The sequence below is a fragment of the Trachypithecus francoisi genome, unplaced genomic scaffold, assembly GCF_009764315.1.
Source record: "Trachypithecus francoisi isolate TF-2019V2 unplaced genomic scaffold, Tfra_2.0 Lachesis_group17, whole genome shotgun sequence".
Lineage (NCBI taxonomy): Eukaryota > Metazoa > Chordata > Mammalia > Primates > Cercopithecidae > Trachypithecus > Trachypithecus francoisi.
The window spans coordinates 93202071-93224629 of NW_022681462.1; the positions used below are offsets into that span (position 1 = coordinate 93202071).

The window sequence follows — 22559 nt, forward strand, 5'->3', positions numbered from 1 at the left end:
TTCTCTTGATTCTTATTTACTGAATATATTCTTTAAAAGGCCATTGTAAATAATGCATAATGAGTTTATTTTTATTAGAACCTTTACTTATGGCTAGCCATGTGCGAGAAAACATTAGTACCATCTGCCCCAGTGTTGATGGCTTCCAGAAGAACAGCTGGGCTATAAGAAATTGAATTTAGCTAGATAATGCCTAGGTCTGATTTTATCAAGTGTGTGCAAGATGGACACTCACTTCATCCATCATTCTGCTACTTCTCTGCCTGTAAGAAATCTGAAAGAACCCTCCAGTTTTTTGGAAGCCTAAAGAGTTCACATACCCAGGTCAGACAAATGGAAACATTTCATGGATTGTCCTGAAATACTTGAAATATATCATTTTGTTTTGTGTATTTGTCTGCTGGAAGAAAAAAAGTGTTCTCTTATGCCTAATTGCATATGGAACAAGAGTAATTCTTCCTTTCGTATAATAAATATAAAATGCATCAGCAAATGAAGCATGTGCTTATTAAAAATTTTAGGAGAAAAAATTTTAAAGACTATTTTTTGCTGTAATTATCCCAAATATATACTTTTTCTATAGCAATAACTATTAAACACATACAATCTATCTGCCCTGTTTTTAATGCATAGTGACGATTTTTAAAGGCATTGTAAAAGATCAAAAATAAAAAGGTGCATGAAAAAGAAACATCATCTAGTTGGTATTTGACCAACTTAAAACAAAAACCTGCTCTTCCTGAATAATGATATTCATGATTATGTAGAATGTCAAGACTAGAAAGTAAACATAAATGATGATTTCAAACTCATGTATATTTAATTAAGATGAACTTTAGAGAGAGGCAGAGAGAATTACAGCATATTGTCTCTCCTACTTGAATCAATATTAGAATAATATACATGACTTAAAAAATAAAAAACTGAGATGTATTTGTAACTTCAGATTCATTCATTCACATTTGTTGAATGTTTATTACATACCAGAAAAATAGAGGGGGTCTTTTCATATATTTTGGTAAAAGTTAATGTTTATGCTATACAAAAAGGGAATCTAAAGTTCAGGGAAATTAGAAAATTTATTCAAATTCATAGGTAATTTAGCTTATTCTTATATTTAGGAGCACCTTGCTTCAATGCCTGTGTTTTGCAAAATTAATCTCATTTATTGCTTATCACTGATGTGGGCTTTCAGTGAGGAAAGTGAAAGTCAGGAATATTAAATGTCTTGCTCACAATCACACAACTAAGTTGTGACTTTGTTTGAATTTGGGAACAAAACCCTTTCCCCTGCTGTAGGAGAATCTGACCATTAATTCTCTAGCTCTGTAACTCTGGAAATCAATATAAAGTGGTTTTTAATCTAGATTATAGAGGCCTCAGTACTTAGCTAAAACAGATCCCTGATTGGTAAATTGCCTGTGGCCTGGAGGACCTGTAAATGAAGTAGAAATACCTGCCGGGGCCTTTATGCTTTGGGCTTTCCTGAGTGCCTTGCAAGAGATGTTGGCTCTTTCATGACATGTAGCTTGTTCCTAAACACAGCAACACCAAGAACTACTCTCTGAGGGTCTGGCTCCTTCTACTGGGGCAGTCACCTCAGAAGAGAACTCCTGGAGTGCTCTGTGAGTTGCTTTGTGGACTGCTGCCAGTACTCTCACTGTGAGAAGCAACTGATGCTGCCCTGCTGGTGAGCCACGGTTCTTGTCCCCCAGGCTGATGGCAGATGCGGCCTGCGGTTGTCCTATGGATGTGAGTGTTCAGTTGAGGTCCAGAAGACCTCTTGACAGGGATTGCTGAGTGATGAAGATGGAATTTGAAGCCAACCTCTGTCATCAAGTGCTTTTTCTGCTGTATCATAGCTGCTTTATCTTGCAATGGTTCATTTTACCTTAGAAACACAGCTTCTTTACCTTTACCATAATTACCATTCAATTCCATTTCAGCGTGTGTCTGCGCAGGCTATGACAGGCCGCCTTGTCACCGTCTCTAGCATTGAAGCATAGCTGCCCAGCTTTCCCCTCTATCTTTAATCCAAGTGTTCTCCTGTCAATTTAAAGGAGATATATTCCTTTTGATCATTTGGGAGCTGATGTGGTATGTAGAGTGGTTTTTTTTTAACTTTTGACTATTTGAAGAAAGAGTTTTATTAATTGTTTTCTTTTCCTCTTCCTTCTCTTTTTTATGTGTTGTTCCAGGCAGCCTCCTGTCAGTGAGTCTCATTGGAGAATGTTGCTGCAAGACATGTTAACTATGCAGCAGAACGTATACACATGTCTAGATTCTGATGCCTGCTATGAGGTAACTCTAGAACCATACACAATTTTTTTTTAATTCAACAGTTTTGATTGTTATGGTTTATTGAATGCAAGAATGATGACCATAGGCTACCCTGGAAGTAATATTATTTAATAATAGCCAATAACTAACTAGTGCTTTATAGGTTGAGTGCTTTATTCCTTAACCTCCTGTCTCCCTTGTCTTTTTTCATTACAACACTATCTGTTTAGTAGGTTAATCATCAGCTAGAAAATGTGAATTGTACTTGACTTTTCTCACTTCCATAGTTTTAGTGGTCACTAAAACTTGTCTAATGCATCTGAGAAAGACCTTGAAATCTGTCCTGTCTTCATCTCTGCTGAACTGCAGCAATCCCCATACTTGTTTCCCTACCTCCAACTCTAGTTTACACTGATAAAAAAGTATTTTTCTAAAACAAATCTTTTCATGACACACCCCTTCTAAAAATGTGGTGTTGTTCCATATCAATAATCAAAAAGTAGCTCTACTCCTTAGCATAACATAGAAAGCTACAGAAGATGCCAGCTCCCTTACCCCTTCCACTTTTGTCACTGTCCATCATGTACCCTATGTTGCAGTAGCACCATCAAGCCTGTCATCAGTTCCTCCGTCCACCCTGCTGTTTCATGTTTCCGTCACTTTGCACACATTGTTCCCTTGGCCTGGAATATATTCCGCTTTCCTTTACTTAGAAAACTCCAACTAAAAGTTCAGAACTCAGCTCACTAATTATGTTTTCTAGGATACCTTCCTTTGTCCTTCCTCATAAGTTGCCTATAGTCTTTCTTTAAAATGTAGTTGTTTGTTTATTTGTGCATTTCTTCCATTTGGTCATCAGCTCCTGGACAGACATTATTGTATCATGTGCACTCTCATATCCCCTAATGCGTTTTATAACATACGGATTATAAAGGATATGTAAGAAATGGTTGTCAGTTGACTGGGAGTATAATCCAGGGGGATTTACTCATTAATTTGGAAGAGATATATACACGTGTGTGTGTGTCCAGTCGCCAAGTCAGAGGCAGATTACCAATATTTATATTTCCATTTTATGTGTGTAAAATCTCCAAGTCAGAGGCAGTTTACCAATATATATATTTCCGTTTGTGTGGAAAAAATGACCTAACTCATTTTTAATAAGATGCAATCTAAAACAAGTTTTTTTAATTTCAATTTTCTTGTTAAATAAGCCAAACACAAAATCATAAAGAGTATTTCTTGTGTCGCTTTGCTCTTATACTGCAAAGCATAACCCATTGATGAAATTAGAATTGTAAAAATAGGTCTCTGCTTTGTGAAATTGTTTAGTTTTTAAATTCAGGGCGATTTTAACAAAGAATGCTAATGTAGACTGTTGAGAAATGAATGGTTTTATATTTGAATTTCAAGTTTTTAAATGCATGAATAATGTTTCTATTGATGATTACAGTCTCTGACCACATACAACTGCCAGTGTCTTCCCCTTTTGCATCTAAAGCAAAACCTGAAACCAACTTCATTAGAACATAATTTGTATGCACATGAGATTTAAAACCCGACTGTCACTAGTATGTTTGAGGTAGTGTTTTTACATTGGAGTGGCATTATTTTGATTCATTCCTGTTTCTGATTCTGATTGCAAAATTGGCAGTAAGTATATTACATTTGAATTATTTTCTGTGTGGAGTAATCCATCAAAACAACTCATTATATTACATTTTAAAAATATTTTAACACCTTTGTATTAGGCTTTGATATTTTAATAACTTCTGTCCATGGGTCTCCCTTGTGGAGAAAACATTTGAAAGCATATTATAACAGTTTTGAAAAGGCTGTAGGAGACAGTAATAAAGATTTGACAGACTTAAAAATTTAAATATAATTTAAAATATGCTATGTTGTCTTAGTGACTTGGTTGTTAGATTTTGCTGTCCTTGGAAAATAATTTGAAAGTTCTAGTGGCATAATTTTGAAAATGTTAGATAAAGATTTATATATAGCCTGTAGAACAGAAATCTATGTTGTTCATTTTAGCAAACTGTTCCAAGTTTTAGGGCAAATATATTTTTCAGTATTGGACATTGACTCTTTACGGCTTACTTGAGTAGACCAGAGATATATGGAGAAAGTATGACATATAAGTCATCTGGATTAGACATATTGTAAGCCATTTTCATCTGTCAGATATAAGTGATTAGGGTTGCTCTTTAATAGTTCGCTTTCTGTCACAGTATCTGCTTTATAGCGGATCCCTCTTAGATACAGTGTTTTTATCCTTATCAGACATCTTAGCAAAGGCTTGTCTAAAAATGCCTTCTGCAGGAAGCCTAGACACAAAGAAGTGAAAATAAGGGCATCCTGTGAAGATTGGATGGTCTTCTTAATTATATTGAAACTCTTGCTTCTCCATTAAATGTTACTTTTTAAAAATCTCTTATTTCTGTGCTATCCTCATCCAACTATAGAGTGACGAGAGTACATTTTGGGGGAAGTTCTTAGACTAATTATATGTAACGTTGTTAGTGTACGTTTAAAAGGATTGCTTTGTTTATGTAAACAATCTCAATTATAGAAGGAATTTTGTGTTAATCGATGTTAGTTGCCTAGTAGAGTACAGTGATATTTGTATGAATATCTTCAGTATCTCTTGTTTTATTTAAATAATTTTTAATATGTACATTATTAAAAAACTCAGCATTATAATATATTTTAATTTTAATGACTGCTTGTAAGTATAGTATTTGTGGCATGACTGGTTCATAAGACTGAATTCAGATGCTTCAAGCTGTATTATATTCAAAGATTTTTCTTTTAAGAAATTAAAATGGGGCTGGGCGCAGTGGCTCAAGCCTGTAATCCCAGCACTTTGGGAGGCCGAGACGGGCGGATCACGAGGTCAGGAGATCAAGACCATCCTGGCTAACACGGTGAAACCCCATCTCTACTAAAAAAGATAAAAAAAACTAGCCGGGCCAGGTGGCGGGAGCCTGTAGTCCCAGCTACTCGGGAGGCTGAGGCAGGAGAATGGCGTGAACCCGAGAGGCGGAGCTTGCAGTGAGCTGAGATCTGGCCACTGCACTCCAGCCTGAGTGACAGAGTGAGACTCCGTCTCAAAAAAAAAAAAAAAAAAAAAAAAAGAAATTAAAATGGGGCCGGGTGCAATGGCTCATGCCTTTAATCCCAACACTTTGGGAAGCCAAGGTGAGATGATTGCTTGAGCTCAAGAGTTTGAGACCAGCCTATGGGCAACATAGCAAGAACCCATATCAAAAATGAAAATTAAAATTAGGAAAAAGAGAAAAAATAGAAATGGTTAAAAATAGTTTTAAGCAAAATGGGCCCTGTTGAGAGTGGGATAGTATGTCTAATCCTGTTTTTAATGAATATCAATTTTAGATAGTTGACCTAAGTATTTATTGTAATACATTATTATGCTTAATTTTGGTATAATCAATGAAATTATTCTTTCTAAAAGATCGACTTTTTTTAATTGAGGGGAAATTCACAGAATGTAAAATTAACCATTGCAAAGTATACAGTGCATTGTCATTTACAATGCTGTGCGGCCACCACCTCTAGGATGGATGTGTTTTTTAATTTATTTCATTTGGATTTCAGAGCCTTCATTTCATTGAGAATTGAATCTTCCCTTTTTATAGCTAATTCCAGTTTCTCCTTTTTCCCAGATATTTACAGAAAGCCTTCTGTGCTCTAGTCGCCTTGAAAACATCCACCTGGCTGGACAGATGATGCACTGCAGTGCTTGTTCAGAAAATCCCCCAGCTGGTATAGCCCATAAAGGGAAACCCCACTACAGGGTCAGTTATGAAAAGAGTATTGACTTGGTTTTGGCCGCCAGCAGAGAGTACTTCAATTCTTCTACCAACCTCACTGATAGTTGCATGGATCTCGCCAGGTAAAGTAACTCCATAGTCTTCTCTAAGATGGAGGGGGAAAGTCAGAATGTACAAACTGTGTTGTTATTTTTCCTTTACAAAATATGATATCACAGGTACAGATTGACTACACTCTATGGGGCACAGTTATTTTTTTGCTTGAATATAAAAAGAAAACAATGTTATGAATGTCCATCAGCTTAAACCTTTTTCTCCAGCACGCTTTCTCATGGTCATTTTGGCTGATTATCTATAAGGCTGTGTATTTCTCTTCTGTTGGAAGAGATTCATGTGATAGCCTATAAATTCAAGTTCTGAAAATTTTCAGCATACATAGGTGATGTCTGTCTCGTTCATGTAGCTTTCACTTTGTTTAGAGATAAGGGACCTAAGGGACCTAAATGCCAGAGCATAAATCTTTGGGGAAAAAAAAAAAGAGACAAGGGACCTGATTAGAAGATAAAGCTTAGAAGTCACTTCCTGGCTGAAATTTCTTGACTATAAATTCAATTCCTCTCTTGTCCCCATTGTACTCTGATTTTAGCCCACTCCTCTTATTTAACACTAGTAAGGTGTGTTCATGATCTGAGTTCTCATAATTAGGTATACACAATTGCGGTGATTTTTTTTAGAAGACTTGATTCAGGATTTAAGGTTGCTTTTTATAAAGTTTTTTTTATAAAATTAAAAGAGCCTAATAAATACAGATCAAGGAATAAAATATGTATCACCTCTGTATTAATGAATCTTAAAAGCTTAAAAAAGATAATCTTCCTTGTTCAACATTTCAGAAAAGCAGTTTACAGACGGTCCCCAACTTGAGACGGTTCAACTTTCAGTTTTTCAACTTTATGATAGTGTAAACGTGATATGCATTCAGTAGAAACAGTACTTTGAGTACTCATACAACCATTGTGTTTTTCACTTTCAGTTCACTATTCAGTAAATTACATGAGAAATTCAACATTTTCCTATAAAATAGTCTTTGTGTTCGATGATTAAAAGCCTAGCCAAGCTGTAGGCTAATGGAAGTGTTCTTAGCACTTTTAAGGTAGGCTTAACTAAGCTATGATGTTTGTTAGGTTAGGTGTATTAAATATGCATTTTGAATTTATGATATTTTCAACTTGCAATGGGTTTATTGGGACATAACCGCATTGTAAGTTGAGGCACATCTTCAATTGTATTACGTCCGCTGTCCCCTGCCTTCTGAGTGATACGCTGCTGTGCTTGTCACTCCTAGTCATTTTCCAACTCTTGTTTGCAGTGTCTAGTTCCTCTAATACGTATTTCTCCTTCCATTTGTACCCTGGACACCTGAGTCTGTTTTGTTTCTCTTTGTCTGAGATCCCCTTTCTAGACTCTGCTCTACTTTTCTTACTCAGAGCTGTGTTGATCCTCATTCATTTCTAGAGACATACTTTTTAATTTATTTTTTCCTCCTCAAGGCAACTGACAATTTTTCTGAACCCCTGAGTTTGTCATGTAATCTCTCGGTTTTTGTTTCTTGATCAAATAAACTGAAGGTAGAATCTCTTCAGTAATAAGGTGGCTATGGTCTCTAGCAAATTACTTACTTATTTGTTATTCTTACTGTGTCTGCTTTTGCAACACTGTACATCCTAAGTTTATCCTGTTTTCTCAGATTTTCTGGTTAACAGTCTGTAAGAGATTATACATTTTATTTGATAGGAATTATCCACTCACTATTTAAACAAAGTAGTGAGATTTTTGAGCCCAATCATTTTCCCACTATTTTGCACATTATACCTGTGTATAGTTTTACAAAAATGAGATAATACTATACATTTCTTGTTATTACACACTTTTTTCAGTTGTTTATGAAGCTAGTATATACAGATCTGCAGCATTTCCATATGCTTTACGGCATTGTGTCGAGTGGTTGCGCTAGATTTGTTTAGTTCTTTTCTGACTGCATTTAATACACCTTTTCATTGTCCGAGAAGCAGCAGAGTATAGAGGTTAAGAACACAGCAGTTTCTCCAGCCAGATGTCTATGTGCAAATCCACTTTTCTTCAGCTAACAGCACTGTGACGTTGGGCCAGTCATCAGGACCTCAGGTTCTTCCCCCGCAAAACGTGGATAATAGTAGGATTATATCATAGGGCTATTGTAATATTAACTGAGTATGTAAAGTGGTTAGAACTATGCCTGTTGTAAATGGATAATGCAAGAGGAATTGCTGGATCAAAGGATAAGCACATGCAAAATTTTGATGTTTGTTATCAAATGGCACCACTTTCTTTTCCGTTACCTAAGGCACTAAAGGGCCCCTTCTCTAAATTAATTTTCAGTCTTTCCAGTGTTTGCCTGTTGAACAGCTTCATTTGCACTTTTACATTTGAAACTTATTTCTAGCTTTAATTATTTTTCTTTTGGGGTGTTCATCTTTTTACTATTGATTCTTATGAGCTTATTTTGGAGCATAAGGAATGTTTGCCCTATGCCTATCTCAAATATTTTACTACATTGCCAAGTTTGTATTTTATGTGATTTATCTTTCCAATTGCTATTCAGAATTCTTTTAAAATTGTGGTTCTTTTACAATTTCTGTCTTTACTGTCATCCTTTGAAAGACTTTAATTCCCGAGACTATTAAGACAGTTTTTCATATTTTTTAGTGTTTTGATAGTTTTATTTTTTACATTTCAGTTTTATCTTTATTTGGAATTTATTTTGATATTTTGATTATGGTAGCAATTGGAACACCTTCATTTTACAAACATGCCGTATGTGTGTAACGTGGCACTGCACTGATTGCAACCTGTGAGCCGGAGTGTATTTCAGTGTTTATAGTTATGTTGAATGTAGAAAATAACCCGTACATTCTTACTGATTAAAGCATTATTTATTAATTAACATTTTATTGAGGAAGCAATAAATATTTAAACAATACAAAAAGGATATATTGGAGAGATTGATTTTCCCCCCACATGACTAATAGTTATTTCAGACCCAGCAAAGCTTAAAAGTAACTCCTCCACCGAGTCCCCCCCATTTCCACCCCCGCAGCAGTGATATCTTATCTCAGAAGGAATTATGTTTTCACTAACCATGTTATTGAACTTGACAAAGTTGTTTAAAGCAGTTAGCTCTTTCTTTTCTCCTAAGTGATTCTATTTTTATTTCGAATGATGAAAATACCAAATAGAATAGCTTTTGAAACTGGGAATTGTATTTCACCTCAATCTTTTTGGCAGGTGTTTCCCAGAGATCATTTAAAAAGCTGGTCCTTCTATATTTCCCCTTCATTGCATCTCTTTCTCTCCCACAAGGACACACCTTCATTTCACAAACATGCCCTGTGTGTATAATGTGGTACCAAACTGAGTGTGACCTGTGAGCCTGGACGTATTTCAGTGTTCACAGCTATACTAAATACAGGACAGAGCCCATGCATTCTTGCTGATTACACAGGTATTTATAAACTCTTTGTAAATAAATTGTTGAGGAAGCAATAGATATCCAAACAATACAAAAAGGATGTGTGTATTGACAATAAGTCTCCCTCCTCATTCTAGTTCTCCTAACTTTATCCTTCAGTCATTTTTAAATATTGATTTCTTATGTATCCTTCCAAAACTTTTTATCAGATGTTACCTCTTCTTTCTTAAGTCATGAATAAATTCTTACTATTATGCATACGTTTCTGTGCACTGTTTTATTGTTCACTCATATTCTGTATTGAAGGTTATTCATGTGAGTACAGACAGATGTATTTTATTCCTTTTTGATGGTTGTAGAATATTCCATTATATGATTTATTTAATTTGTTCCTGATTTGATATGCTTTCTTTCATTTTTAAAAACAATCTGGTAGTGAGCATCAATCATTATATGTCTTTGAGCACATGTGAGCCTATCTGTAATATAAATTTTGAGAATTTATTTGTAATTTAGAATTTATTTGTAATTCCTGGGTCTAGAGGAAAAAAAAAATGTAAAAAAGTGCATTTACAGTTTTGATAGAAACCACAAAGAGATTATAGACCTTTCACACTTGAATCAACAGTAGATGTGAGTGTGCAATTGATTTAAATCCTCCAGTTTTACAAGAGCAGGCTAGGCCTGTATCTGTCACTCAGTCTTGTGAATGCCATGCTGGGGCTTAGATGCCTGCATCTCATGATCTGTGATTCTAGCATTCATGAGCCCTTTACCGTCTGATCTGTCTTTCTAGTCTTACATTCCAATGTTCCTCTAAACACCTTTAGAGAATGAGTTTATTCATTAAATGAAACTTTTATTAAATGTAGTTTCTTTGAATTTAAACAAAAACTTACTTAAAATATTCCATGGGAATCCCACATTCTTAGCTTAGCAAATCACTTTCTTCTGTAGTTCATCTCAGAACTATATATTACCAACAGATTCCTCCTTTTTGATCAGAAGCATGTTCTCTGTGCAGTTTCCTAAGTCATTTCTTGTTTCTTTTGAGAGACCAAATTATGACCAAATCAAGACATTTCTGTTTTTCTTAGAAGGGAAACTGGAAATTATCTGAACTTTATCCTTTAAAAAAATTTTTGTAATATAATCATTACGTTTGCATTCAACAGTAAAAACGGCACTAAACACAGAGTTATGATGCTTCCTACCATGATGCCATTTTGTACTGTGAATGTAGCTGTAGGCAATTACTTCACTTCCATGAGCTTCAGTTTTAGCTCACTGAAAAGTCAGATAGATGATGATGTTTGCCTACCTCACAGGCTTACCATGAGATTAAGATAACAGAAGGCATCCAGCGGAATGAATTTCTGGGATGTAGTAGATTTTTGGTAAATATGTGTTGGATCTCATGTTGTTGAATATAGAAGGGCGAACATACGTTGCTTCTTTTTAAAAATGTATCTAATTTCTTCCAGGTGCTGCTTACAACTGATAACAGACAGACCCCCTGCCATTCAAGAGGAGCTAGATCTTATCCAAGCCGTTGGATGTCTTGAAGAATTTGGGGTAAAGATCCTACCTTTGCAAGGTGAGTTTTCTACTTACTGTTGCACTGTTACTAACTTACATTGCAGTAATTTACTAGTATTCTTTTTCAGTTTTTAAAACTAAAGAGTAGCTTTGGTCATGTAATCCATTAGCGATAGATCCTGCCCTTGACCCATTATTTTAAATGAAATCTCAAGTGGAAACCCAAAAGAAAAAATAAAGCCAACATTTTACTATAAATTTATTTTTTAAAGTTCACATGTATAACATTTAAAGAAATAACATCAGTAACAGAGCAGTGAGGCTATAGGGTAAAAACAAAAAAAGATATTGGGGATTACGCATGAGAATGTATCAGATTTATATCAGTTTTGATATATAATTTATTTCTGGATTTTGTTTCAGTTGCATAGATTTATAACTAGCTGTAAATAAAAATAGTTTTTTCTTTTTATGCTTGTGTCAGTATATTCTTTAAGTCCATCTATTTTTTTAAAAGAGGGAATGATAGGAAATTTTTGTTTAGAATTTAATTACTAGAGATATCTTAATATTATTCAACTTCTTTCATTTAAATTTAAAAGTCACCTAGGTATCATCCCAAACAAGCATTCTGTTAAAGAGTCACTTGTCTCATCTATTTGTGCCGTGAGGACTGTTTGCATCTCATGGTGTACTGGACCTGAAACCTGACCTTCCCTGTTGAGGAAGGTAGATTTTCTGTTGCATTAAATCCTGGACCTCTGCGCCCTAAATGAACAGAGTGGCTTGGTATTATTAGCAGTGTGCTTGGCTGGCTTCCTTGTAATCTGTTACCTCTGTTCTTAACTCTGGAAATATTTGAGACTGATGGTGGCAGAGGTTTAGATGTCTTACGAGTTCCTTGGTGTCTTTGTCCTGTGTAATGATTAGAGTTGGATGGATTTTAGAGGATATGGGCCAGTAGAGACATTCTCATGTTTTCAGTGGGTTTCCAATGTGACTTGACTAAAAGTTAAAGTTTTGCATTTCAGACAAACTCATTAGGCTGGGCACAGTGGCTCACACCTGTAATCCCAGCACTTTGGGACGCTGATGTAGGAGGTTCACTTAAGTCCAAAAGCTTGAGACCAGCCTGGGCAACATAGTGAGACCCTGTCTCTACAAAAATTAAAAAAGTTAGCCGAATATAATGGCATGCGTACGTAGTCCCAGCTACTCAGGAGGCTGAGATGGGAGGACTGCTTTGAGCCCAGGAAGTTGAGGCTGCAGTAAGCCATGATCATGCCATTGCATTCCAGCCTGGGCAACAGACCTAGACCCTGTCTCAAAAAAAATTATTAGACTCAAAAGAGGTAATATTATTACTTTGAATATCATTGTTTGGAAACAATTTGTATGTGATTATAACTATCTTGTGGTATCTTAAGCAATTTTATCTAATGTGATTGCTAAATTACTAGAAAATTTTATTCATTTGTACAATTCATGTAATTTTTGAGCTCAAAACTTCTTAAAATTGTGAAGATTTTTATTCTTAAATGTCTGAAGTCATTAACTACTTCCCCCTCAAATATTTATTTAATTGCAGTTTTAGTCAAGGAAGAATCCAGAGCACAAGGAAGCTTTTGCTCTGTTTTTATCTCTTGTTAGGCCGTGCTGTTACAGATTTAACTGTGTGTGTGTGTGTGTGTGTGTGTGTGTATCTGTGTGTCTGTGTTTTACCTCCTTATATAATTCAAGCAGATTGGTATAATACAAAAAATTTTTCTTACAGTCCACCCGAGTGCTTACTGGATTTTGAAATATTACATTGAGCCCTGATTTTCTGTGCTGATCAATTAACAGTATTTTTGGCTGGTGATATGTATATCAGCTGCTGGATTTGAATACCCGCAACCAAAACCGCTGCTCTGCTGTAGCTTCTGAGAATTTTCTGACTGAGGAGTATTTTAAGAAAGACATTTGTTTTCATGTCTTGACAGCTTTCCACCTTGATATATTGATTTGGAGTTTCCCATTAGAATGACTGTCAGAAAACCTTCCGGATGTGAAGATGGAATATTGCCTTTGTATACTTTTTGTTGTGTTTATCTCACAGATGCCATTTAGGTTTTAGCTTCTTTTGTATTCATCAGTAATATTGGAGAAAGAAAACAACTTGATATTTAGAAATTTATGGTTTAGGTATTTTTATTGTAGTCAGTGTACATAGTTCATTTTGTCATTTTGCTTTGTTTTGAAGCCTTCTTTGCCTACACTCCAGGAGTTGCTATTTCTTGTCAAGTAAAGGCAAGCATTTCTAACTAAATTGTAATCCATGAGCTAATTGAAAACAGGAACGGAAGTCGCGTGTAAAAATGACTCCCTATGTGTGAGTCTTCTGTGAAATATTTGTGTGTGTGTGTATGTGTATGCTTTTCACTTTATTTTGGGTGTTTATGTACATTTTTCTTAATATTTAAATGAGCAGCCTTTGAATATTTCATTTGCTCCACATGTTCTTTCTATAATAGGGTAAGTCAGCTTTTCTGACTTATAGCATTTTAGTTACACTCAGCCTGGAGCTACTTCTGCCACTTATTACTGGGTAACTGGGGGCAAGTTTTAACCTTTCTTTAGGTTTTCTCATTTACCAAGTGGGGGTACTAATAAGAATCTTACAGAATTGCTTATAAGGAATATGTATACATTTATAGTGCCTAAGATACAGTAAGGACTGTACAATATCAATGATTATTTTTGATACTTAAAGGCATTTTTTAAATAATCATAGAATTAGTGTGGTCTCACCTGTCTTCTCATTCTCCCTGCTTCCTTTCTCTTCATTCCTGTTTCCTTTCTTCCTCACATTCTTCCCCTCCCTCCTCAGCATCTGTTCATTGCCCTCTCTCCACCTCCCCGCCTTTGCTTTCTTTAATAAACATCAATTTAGGCACTTACCCTACTCTGGGAACTGAAATAATGATGGGGACAAGGCACATCCTATGACTTTACAGGGCTGTCACACTGATAATGAGACAGGATTACCCCAGAGTGTCATGTGTGAGCTTACATTATGGTGCAGCCACTTTGACAACTGTGGCAACAGTGTCTTTGAGCTTCACATTTCTCAGATTGGGATACTAATAAAATATTCCTTACACAGTCCTATAAGTTATATCTGGAGAAACCTAGTATTAGAAGATTCCATACTTTATAAGTATTTCTGTGAATATGTCAGTAGATAATAATATAGCTAATATTTATTGAGTGATTTTTATGTTCCAAATATACTTTATATGTATTCACTAATTCACAAAATGCCTTTTGGGCATTGTATTAACCTGTTCTTACACTGCTATAAAGAAATACCCAAGACTGGGTAATTTATAAAGGTTTGTATAAACTCACAGTTTAATTGACTCACAGTTCCACATGACGGGGGAGGCGTCAGGAAACTTACAGTCATGGCAGAAGGCAAAGGGGAAGCAAGGATCTTCTTCATCTGTTGGTGGGAAAGAGAAGAGTGTATTTGAGAACGAGGAAGTGCCACGCTTTTAAACCATCATTGGTAGTGAGAACTCACTCTCATGAGAACAGCATGGGGGAAACCACCCCCATGATCCAGTCACCTTCCACCAGGTCATTCCCTCAACACCTGGGGATTACAATTCAAGATGAGATTTGGGTGGGGACACAAAGCCTAACCATATCATTTCATCCAGGCCCCTCCCAAATCTCATGTCCTCACATTTCAAAACCAATCATGCCTTCCCTTCAGTCCCCCAAAGTCTTAACTCATTTCAGGATTAACTCAAAAGTTCAAGTCCAAAATCTCATCTGTGACAGGACAAGTCCCTTCTACCTAGGAATCTGTAAAATCAAAAGCAAGCTAGTTAATTCCAAGATCCAATGGGTTACAGGCATTGGATAAATACCTCCATTCCAAATGGGAGAAATTGGCCAAAGCAAAGGGGCCACAGGCCCCTGCAAGTCTGAAACCCAGCAGGGCAGTCATTAAATCTTAAAGCTCCAAAATAATATCCTTTGACTCCAGGTCTCACATCCAGGGCACACTGATGCAAAGGGTGGGCTCCCATGGCCTTGAGCAGCATGGTAGCTCATGCTTCTAATCCCAGGACTTTGGGAGCCGGAGGTGAGTTGATTGCTTGAGCTCAGGAGTTTGAGACCAGCCTGGGCAACATAGCAAAACCCGTCTCTATTTTTTTAAAAATTAAAAAATTAGCCAGGTTTGGTGGTGCATGGCTGTAGTCCCACTTGGGGTGCTGAGGCAGGAGGATCGCTTGTCCTAGTAGGTCGAGGCTGCAGTAAGTTGAGATTGTGTCACTGCACCCAAGCCTGGGCAACAGAGCGAGACCCTATCTCAAAATAAAACCATGCCATGTAGGGTGGTGGTATTGTTTCCAGTGTTCAGATGATGAAATCAAGGCACAGGGAGGTTAAGTAACTTGACTAGGTTGCCTAGGGTCATCCAATTAGTTAGAGGTGGAGCCAGAATCCAAACCTAGGTAGTCTGGCTCAAAAACCTACATTTGTAACAGCAGACAATACTCTACTGAGGAAAAGGTGTGAGAGTAAAAGGTTCTTTAAGAAGGAAACTCTTATCCTCTTACTGGTCAGCTAAGTGTCTGACTCCTGCGTATTACACCTTCCTGGCCTACACAATTCAAATTTGTATAATACTTCCACAACATCACTAGTAACTTCATATGTTGTGGACCTTTGTTGCCATTCCCGAGTGACTGAAATTGATATTGCGTAACTATTGTTTGAGGGGCATTTGGAATATAGGTAGCCAGTTGGAAAATGCTTTTTACATTTGAGACACACAGGCACACATATGTCTGTGTGTGTGTATGTATACGTGTATTTTATAAAAGGTTTTTAAAAAATCACTTCAGATATTTTCATGATTTCTACAGGAAAATTAGTTTATCTTTAATTATTAAAAGGTACATACATGCATGTCTTTTTCATGCTCATTCATTCAGTTTGGAAAGGAATTTTAGGAGTTGAGCACTTCTTCCTTCTTAGAAAGATAGTAATATATAGGGCTTGAATTTATTTAACTGAGAATTCACATTTTGAAGTATAATTAAACAGGCCCTAAATCAGCAGAAAAAGGGAACTGGAATAGTGATTGTCCAGAGGATCAGAAAATACGTAAGTAAATAAAGTAAAAAGTCATTTGAACAGGGTAATTGCAATCTATTAGAATCCCGCTCTCCAAATTTGTTTAAGATACTTCAAATATTAGTAGTGTGTGTTGCTTAGGGCAATAGGAGACAAATAATTAAAGATGAGTGTTCCATTAAATGGAAGTTTAGAGAAAGTGATGATGCATTGCTGTGTGTGGTTTCAGTTCTCTACCTTGATTTTATTGAGCTACAAAAGGAGTGGTAAAAGTAAGGAAGTCAGTTTAGTAGAATTACTAAAGCTAGAGCTTCTCTAAGAATAATACAGTAATTCATCAACAAAGCCATAAAAGCAGCTATGAAAACTCCAGATTTTCACATAGCAGAATGCAGATAGTATCTGCGACAAGTTTTGTTTTGAAAATCAAATTAGAAATATGTTAAAAGTACCTATCTCATAATTATCATATGTCACTGAATCTGGAAAAAGCCCCACAAAATAGTAGCAGATATTGAGGAAAAAATTCACAATATTTTTATTGTGATAAGGCATGGAAGGGCTTGAAGTATACTGTATCGGTGAGTTTTTACGATTGTGCTGTAGTGAAAAACTCAGGATCTCCATAATATGTGATAACAGACTTATTCCTTGCTCACAATCGTGTCCACTTTGGTTGGCCGCAGCACCACCCCATGAGACACGGCCTTGTCACAGTAGAGGGGAAAGATCTGTAGTGGAATTCCACGATGACTCTTAACAGTATTCACTCAGAAGTGGCATGTATCATTTCCACTCACATTAATTGCCTGTAGATGTCACAGGGCCAAGCCTTCTGTTACTGAAGCAGGAATTTGGGATATGAATAGTTGCAGTGGATAATTGGGAAGAGTAATACAGTCTGTAGAAGCTACACTCAGATGTAGGTATTAGCAATGGTGATTTTGAAGGAAGTAACTGAAGAGTACATTTACTTTATATTTTATAGTGAAGGCCACACACAACAGAATTATTATTGTAGATATATAAAGATTCATTTTAAGAGAGTCTAGGTCAGGTGTGTTGGCCCACGCCTGTAATCCTAGCACTTTGGGAGGCAGAGGAGGGAAGATCACAAGGTCAGGAGTTCTAGCCTGGCCAATATGGTGAAACCCCGTCGCTACTAAGAATACAAAAAGCCAGGCGTGGTGGCACGTGCCTGTAGTCCCAGCTTCTGGGGAGACTGAGACAGAAGAATCGCTTGAACCTGGGAGGCAGACGTTGCAGTAAGCTGAGATTGTGCCACTGCACTCCAGCCTGGGCAACAGAGGGAGATTCCATCTCAAAAAAAAAAACAGAGAGTCAAAACATTAGGAAACACACACTGAAGTATTTAGTAATAAAGAGAAATGTTATTTGCAACTTATTCTCAAATGGTTCAGAAAAAAATAAATGTGTATATATATTTGTGTGTATATATGTGTAACTGTGTATATATGCACATGTATACATGTGTATTATAAATATGTATATGTATTTGGACATGTATAAGTATTTGTGTGTGCATATACATATTCGTGTGTAAATATACAGAGGAAGGAAGCAGGGAGGGTGTGTGTGCATGATTGCACATGGACATGTGTGAAGGCACAAATTATTAATCATCTGTTAACCTCAGCAAAGAGTATAGAGGATTTCTTTGTACTTTCCTTGCAACCTTTTATGAGTTTAACATTAAATTGTAATAAATCCTTACCTTCCCCCAAAAAGCCCATTCCAGAGAAAAAAACACCACCTCTGTTCTTTATCTCCCCCGTCCCTGGCCCCTCTCACCTGTATAGAAGTTTTCAGAGAACACAAGATGTATGGAGAACAGCCACTGATTTAGGAAAGGATAGATTCAAGGTGTGAAAACATTTAGCGAGCCGGGTTGAATTTTGGTCCCGTCACTTTTTCAGTGACCTTTGCCAAAGTACTTAACCTTTCTGCACCTCAATTTCTTCTCTTGAGGATAATAGTACCTGCCTTCTATTAATAAGAGTTTGCTGTGTAGGGTTAATATACATAACGCACCCCCAGCAGGGCCTGAGATGTAGCTCGTCGTATTCCTTTCACAATAGCTGTTATTATCGTAGTTGTTATTATTACAATTATTGGGGGCCAGTCTCCCTGGCAGTGCCGTGTTTCTTACAGGTTGCCATCTCTACTGTAAATAAGTACCATTTGTTCCTAGAATATTCGTAGTACCTTTTGTCTAAGGTTTTTTAAATGTGATTTTCATTTCTTCATAGTTTGACTTGGTTTGATCAGATGTGTTTTATTTTCCTAATATCCAGTTTATGTGAGAAAATTGGGCTTATGTTTGGAGGAAGGTTAATAAATTGCAACAGTAAGCACTTTGAAGACTCCTGCCTTCCAAACTGGGGTGATGAGTGGAGATAGCCAATGGATATTTAGAGCAAGGAATGGGGCTTAGGGGGTGAGGTGTGAGGGGGCTGGTATAATACTAAGTATTATATACAAATACTGTCTTGTTTAAATTTTTCCCTAAGTCCCAACATGGTACATAAAATAGTGACACAGCTTTTTCTAGTTTCAGATTAACACTTCATTTCCTATGCTTCAGAAGTTTGGTTATAAAGAAAAGATCAAGGTTGTACATTATTTACTCAGAAGCAATAATAATTTTGCCGTTTGTTAAACATGCCTTTTACTTTTACTTAATTCTCCTTCATCTGAAGCCTTACACAATTTTCATTTTCTTTGGATGCCTTGTATTAGGAAGGCCATTAACACCCTTTTATGATGTCCCTGGTCCAAGTCTTTAATATGTCTTTCTTTTGTAGTGCGATTGTGCCCTGATCGGATCAGTCTCATCAAGGAGTGTATTTCCCAGTCCCCGACATGCTATAAACAATCTACCAAGCTTCTGGGCCTTGCTGAGCTGCTGAGGGTTGCAGGTAAGTCTTTTGAGTACTAAACTGCAGAATAAGCTTTCTGTATTATTCTTGACATCATTGCAGGAGAATAGCAGAATATATGCTTACGGTGTCAGAAGAACATCTTTTTTATTAGATGGGGTCTCGCTCTGTTGCTCAGGCTGGAGTGCAGTGAAATCCTCCTGCCTCAGCCTCTCAACTAGCTAAGAAGAGCATCTTTGGGCAAGGATTAGTATTTTCTAGAAAAATTGGCATGTTATAAAAATGTGCCAATATTGAGCTTCTGGAACCATCTGTTATTTAAATGAAGACAAGCTTATTCAGAGTGCCTCAAAGTGGTTGTGTGATCAGGAGCAGAAGTCATTTATAATCAGAAAACTTACATATAAAACAAACCAACCTTACCAGTTCACCTTCAGTGTCTAAATTTGGTTTTGTGTTTGAACCTGAACAATTTGTTGGAAAACTTTATGCATTTACTATTTGGTGGCGTTTTCATGTATTGTATCTCATTTAATCATCTCATAAATGATGTTGATTTTGGTATTATTCTCATTTTGCAAGGGAAGTTGGAGATCAGAGAAGTTAAATATTTTGCCCAGCAAGGTTAAATAGTAGGCTTTGGCTTTTAAGGAAAGTCTTTTTGACTCTACATTTCATATTTCCTTAACTACATTGTTCTGCTCACCAGTCTTTTTAATACTTTTTTTTTTTTTGGTGATTTTGTCTTATGCTGATCTCTGCACGAACAGTTGTTGGTCATTTGGTTGTATAAGCACTGGTTTCACATTGGATTCCTCTAAGTCACATATATATTTAACATATTTAATGGACTAAATATTTTACAATTGTAATATGTAGGACTCTTAAGGTCTCTAGTTTTAGTAATCGTGTGTGTCACTTATCCTTTTCTAGTCTGTGTGAAGATATAGCATCAGCATCTTTATCTTTGGATTTGCACATGGCAATGTGATGGTAGTGTGATTAGGGCCAGTCATTGTGAGACATCTGGAACGAATGGGGAGAACAGTGCACGTGGAGTCAGAACACTGGTTCAAGTTCTAACTCTGTGCCACACATTTGCTAAATTATTTTAGTTCCATTTTCTGCATCTGGAAAATAGGAATGATACCCCCTTTCTTCACCCATGAAGTTATGAGAGACCCAAATGAGTTAATGCATGGGAAAGTGCTCTGTAAACTCTGATCGTCAGGGAAGAATTCCATAAGGGTCCAGGCCACAGAAGCTAACAAAGCAGCTCAGAGGTGCCATCTGCATTTTTATGCTCCTACTAGGATCTGTTTCCTCTTGATGTGTTAACATAGTAACAGGAATACCTGTGGTCTTGGTAATCTATATGAATTTTTAATGGGAAGAGAGAAAGTAATATTTTTCTGCTAGGTACTGTGGATACAAAGTTCTGTTACACATAGCTGCTGCCCTCTGAGAATTTAGACTCTTAGAGAGCCAGGGAAACAAGTAATTATGCTGCCAACACAGGATGTGATCCTAGTGCATGGCTTATGTAAACAAATATTAGAAGACTTGAAGAAAGGCCATGCTAATTTTTGCCTGGGGAATTAAGAAAGTTATCATAAAGCAGGTGGCCTTTACCTTATAGAGAGTTTTGGTTATCTGTTACTGCTTTACGAACCACCCAAAACCTGGTGGCTTAAAAAACAACCATTTATTTTTCTCTCTCCAGAAAAAGAGAAAAGAGATTTTCTCAATCTCCTCTGGAGATTGGGCTCAGCTAAGCAGGTCATGGTCTTTTATGAAATTGCATCAGATCGTGGGTAGGGATGGACTCATGTCAAAGGCTACATTACTGATATGTCTGAGTACTTGGGCTGGGAAGACTTAAATAGCTAGGGGCTGCTCTAGGGCTTTACAGGCAGCTCTTCTCTCTGATTTCTCCTTGTGCTTTTTCCATTTGATGGTCTCAGAGTACCCAGACTTCCTTCTTGTTGGCTGAAGGCTTCTGGAGTCAGTGCTCCAGGAGAAACCAGCAAAATCTTCAAGGCATTTTCTTTTTTTTCTTGAGATGCAGTTTCGCTGTTGTTGCCCAGGCTGGAGTGCAATGGCGCTATCTCGCTCACTGCAACCTGTGCCTCCCGGGTTCAAGCGAGTCTCCTGCCTCAGCCTCCCGAGTAGCTGGGATTACAGGCATGTGCCACCACACCCGGCTAATTTTGTATTTTTAGTAGAAACGGGGTTTCCCCATGCTGGTCAGGCTGGTCGCCAACTCCTCACTTCAGGCGATCCACCTGCCTCGGCCTCCCAAAGTGCTGGGATTACAGGTGTGACCACCACCTGCATTTTCAAATCTAGCCTTGATATTCGGGCTGCTTCATTTCCAGTGTATTTTATTCCTGGACGCAGTTACACAGACCTTACCAACTTCACGGGGAATATTTACAGACCCCGCCCGAAGGCACTAATGGGGCTGAAGGTTCTGCTTCTAAGAGGGCTCATTCACATAGCTCTTGGCAGGGGGCCTCAGTCCTTTATGGCTGTTGGTAAGAAGCCTCAGTTTCCTGCTACATAGAACTTTCCTTCGGGCTGCTTGAGTGTGTTCTCTCAACATGGCAGCTGGTTTCTCCTGGAGCGCTTTGATTCACAAGAAAGCAAAGAGGAAGATGTGATACCTTTTGTAATGTGCTCTTGGAAGTCACACACTATCACTTCCACTTTATTTGTAGGACTAAATCACTCAGATGAGCCCTTTGCTTATATTTTTCATTTAATCCACCTGCTCAGATTGGAATTTTCTTGAGTTAAAAACAGTTAAATAACTTTGAAAGATAACTGTTTGGCATATCTTTATAAACAATTTCTATTAACAACAATAATAATACTCATTTTATGCTTTAATACTTATCTCAGTTCCTTCTTTGTCCTTTATAGGCAGAAATAGAATCTCATTTTGAAAGTAAGGAGATAGGAATAGAGAAAAGTTAAATAATTATTGAGGATTTCATAGTTAAGAGGTTTTGAGTTAAACCCTTTACTAGTGTTCTATGTTTCCACCTTTTTTGAGTGGACTTTATTGTCCTTCATTTCATTCACAAGACCTTTGCATCCGGCTCTTTTCATAGACATTCAGCAGATTTTACCACATCTCAAAACAAAAATTAATTGATCTGATAACATAAGAGAAAGGAATGCATCCAAATGAGGTTATGAAAGAGACTGAGTAGTTTAGATACCTGGTCTGTTAGTCGCGACTCAACCAGAGGAGCAGAAAATGTAGGAGAGACACATGTTAGAGACTTCATTACCAGGACTGGGCTTTTACTACTGTGGGGATTGGCTAAGCAAGTCTGAAATCCATAGGTAGTCAGTCAGGAAGAGAAGATCAGAGCAGGAGGAAACTCTATGGCC

General features: G+C 37.0%; 1 protein-coding gene across 2 annotated transcripts in view; it reads left to right on the top strand.

Annotated features, from left to right (window-relative positions):
* The window catches only part of NBAS (NBAS subunit of NRZ tethering complex), a 426675-nt gene that overhangs the window by 207004 nt on the left and 197112 nt on the right, over nt 1-22559 (top strand). For both annotated transcript variants that reach the window (XM_033176517.1, XM_033176518.1), the window contains 4 exons: nt 2199-2301; nt 5970-6199; nt 11070-11182; nt 19083-19196. In XM_033176517.1, coding sequence (XP_033032408.1) covers nt 2199-2301; nt 5970-6199; nt 11070-11182; nt 19083-19196 — 560 coding nt within the window. The remainder of the gene's footprint in view (nt 1-2198; nt 2302-5969; nt 6200-11069; nt 11183-19082; nt 19197-22559) is intronic.